The sequence below is a fragment of the Chrysochloris asiatica genome, unplaced genomic scaffold (assembly GCF_000296735.1).
Source record: "Chrysochloris asiatica unplaced genomic scaffold, ChrAsi1.0 scaffold00013, whole genome shotgun sequence".
NCBI classification, from domain to species: domain Eukaryota; kingdom Metazoa; phylum Chordata; class Mammalia; order Afrosoricida; family Chrysochloridae; genus Chrysochloris; species Chrysochloris asiatica.
In genome coordinates, this window is record NW_006408531.1 from 27,513,181 (window position 1) to 27,515,500 (window position 2,320).

Here is a 2,320-nt window from a genome sequence, read left to right on the forward strand (position 1 = left end):
GTTGATAAGAATGCTGTTTATTGGTCCATTGGTGAGGATTTTTATTTTCTTAACATTGAGATGTAATCCATACCAAAGGCTGTGCTCTTTGGTCTTCATCAGTAAATGTTTTAAGTCCTCTTCACTTTCAGCAAGCAAGGTTGTATCATCTGCATATCACAGGTTATTAATGAGTCTTTTTCCAATCCTGATGCCATGTTTTTCTTCATAGTACCCAGCTTCTCAGATTATTTTCTCAGCATACAGGTTGAATAACTATGGTGAAAGAATACAACCTTGTTGCACACCTTTTTAAAAATTTAAACCATTCAGTGTTCTCATATTCTGTTCAAACAACTGCTTCTTGGTTCAGGTACAAATTCTTCATGAGTTAAGTCTTCCAGAATACTTATACATCGCAATGTCGTCCATAGCTTGTCATGATCCACACATTCAAAAGCCTTCGTGTAGTCAATAATGCACAAGTAAACATATTTCTGATATTATTTGCTTTCAGACAAGATCCACTGAACATCAGCAATGATATCCCTCATTCCTTGGCCTCTTCAGAATCTGACTTGAACCTCTGGAAGTTCTCTGTCAATGTATGATTGTAGCCATTTCTGTATTACCTTAGTAAAACTTTACTCTCATGGGATATCAAAGAGATTGTCCAAAGATTTCCACATTCTGTTGAGTCACCTATCTTTGGAATGGGCACAAATATGGATCTCTTCCAGTCAGTTGGCCAAATAGTTGTCTTCCAAATTTCTTGGCATAGACGAGTGAGTGCCTCTTGTGCAGCCTCACTTTCTTGAAAGATTTCAATTTTTTTTTCCCATCAATTCCTGGTGCCTTGTTCTTTGTCAATTCCTTCAATGCACCTTGGCCTTCCTCCTTTAGTATCATTGGTTCTTGATCATATACTACCTTTTGAAACAGTTGAACATGAAGCATTCCATTTTGGTACAGTGATTCTGTGTATTCCTTCTATCTTCTCTAGATGCTTTCTGCATCATTCAATAATTTGCCCAGAGAATCTCTCAATAATGAAAGTCGAGGCTTCAATTTTTCCTTCAGTTCTCCCAGAACATGCTGAGTGTGTTTTTCCTTTTTGGTTTTCTGATTCCAGATCTTTGCACATTTTATTGTAATATTTGGCTTTATCTACTCAAGCTGATCTTTGAAAATTTCTGTTCAGCTCTTGGATCTCCTCATTTCTTCCATTCAATTCAATAGGTCAGTAAAAATCAAACACTGTGACAGCTCTTACATGTGAGATAAATTTTAAGGACTGTTGATGCTGTATCTTTAATAGACTAAAGAAGCATTGCTAAGTTTTCATCAATCTGAAGAAAAAGATGGGTTATTATAAAGTAGAAGCTATAATTTGTTTTTTTTTAAATAGTATAGAAACTCTGTCAGTGAAACCCACTCTTTGTATAACATATACATATGTAATCTATAATGAAATGCTGGGTTATTTATAAAAGTTTATAAAATGAATCAGAATATTCTAAATGAAAAATATTTTATAAGATGCATGGAAATAAAGAAAGATATAAAATCTTTGAAAATGATTTTTTGTGTGTCTGCGGTACCTTCTTACTCTTATTATTTCTGTTACCTCAAATATTCCACACATAAATTACCAAAACAAACTGATGAAAATATAACTTGTAACTCATTTTGACACATTGAATGTTCTGTTTCAGACTTATAGAAATAACTTGTCATATGGTTAAGTGATTATCCCTGTTGTATCTCTGGGAAGCATTTATTTTGGACTGATAATTTACTTGTGAAATCAATCACTGTGGTCTATGTCATTGCAGAGTCACCATGTAGACATATCCAAGAAACTGCACTCAAATCAATCTGACCTGGATTCAAAAGTACCAGTTGATTGTCAGAATAATGTAGCTGATCTGGAGAGAGAGAGAAGCAAGAGCAGGACAACTGGATTAGCAGATACCAATGTGACTACAGGTTAGTTAAGTAACAAAGCCACATGACATTGGTTTTAACTACCTGCATGGCAAATGGACAATATACAGGTTCTTCCTACAGTTTTGTTTGGAATCAGGTGCTTAGTCAAAGTGAATGGACTGACTTGCAAATCTCAATGAAAGGAAATGATAAACATTCACAATAATGAGATAGCTGTTTATTGGTTTCCAGAATTACATTTTTCTCCTCATTTATTCTTTTCATGGCTAAGGAAAATGCCTTATTTTATCATTTTTTCTATTAACATTTTATTTTCATTTTGTGCTAAAGGACTAACAAGGAGATATGAATACAATGGTTTAAATAATTGTTGTTGTTGTTGTTAGATGCC

The 2,320-nt window shown here is 34.1% G+C and overlaps 1 protein-coding gene across 1 annotated transcript in view; it reads left to right on the forward strand.

Annotated features, from left to right (window-relative positions):
- Positions 1-1,973, forward strand: part of THEMIS (thymocyte selection associated) — a 315,826-nt gene extending 313,853 nt beyond the window's left edge. Inside the window, exon 5 of the mRNA XM_006834728.1 lies at positions 1,815-1,973. Coding sequence (XP_006834791.1) covers positions 1,815-1,973 — 159 coding nt within the window. The remainder of the gene's footprint in view (positions 1-1,814) is intronic.
- The last annotated feature ends 347 nt before the right edge of the window (positions 1,974-2,320 follow it).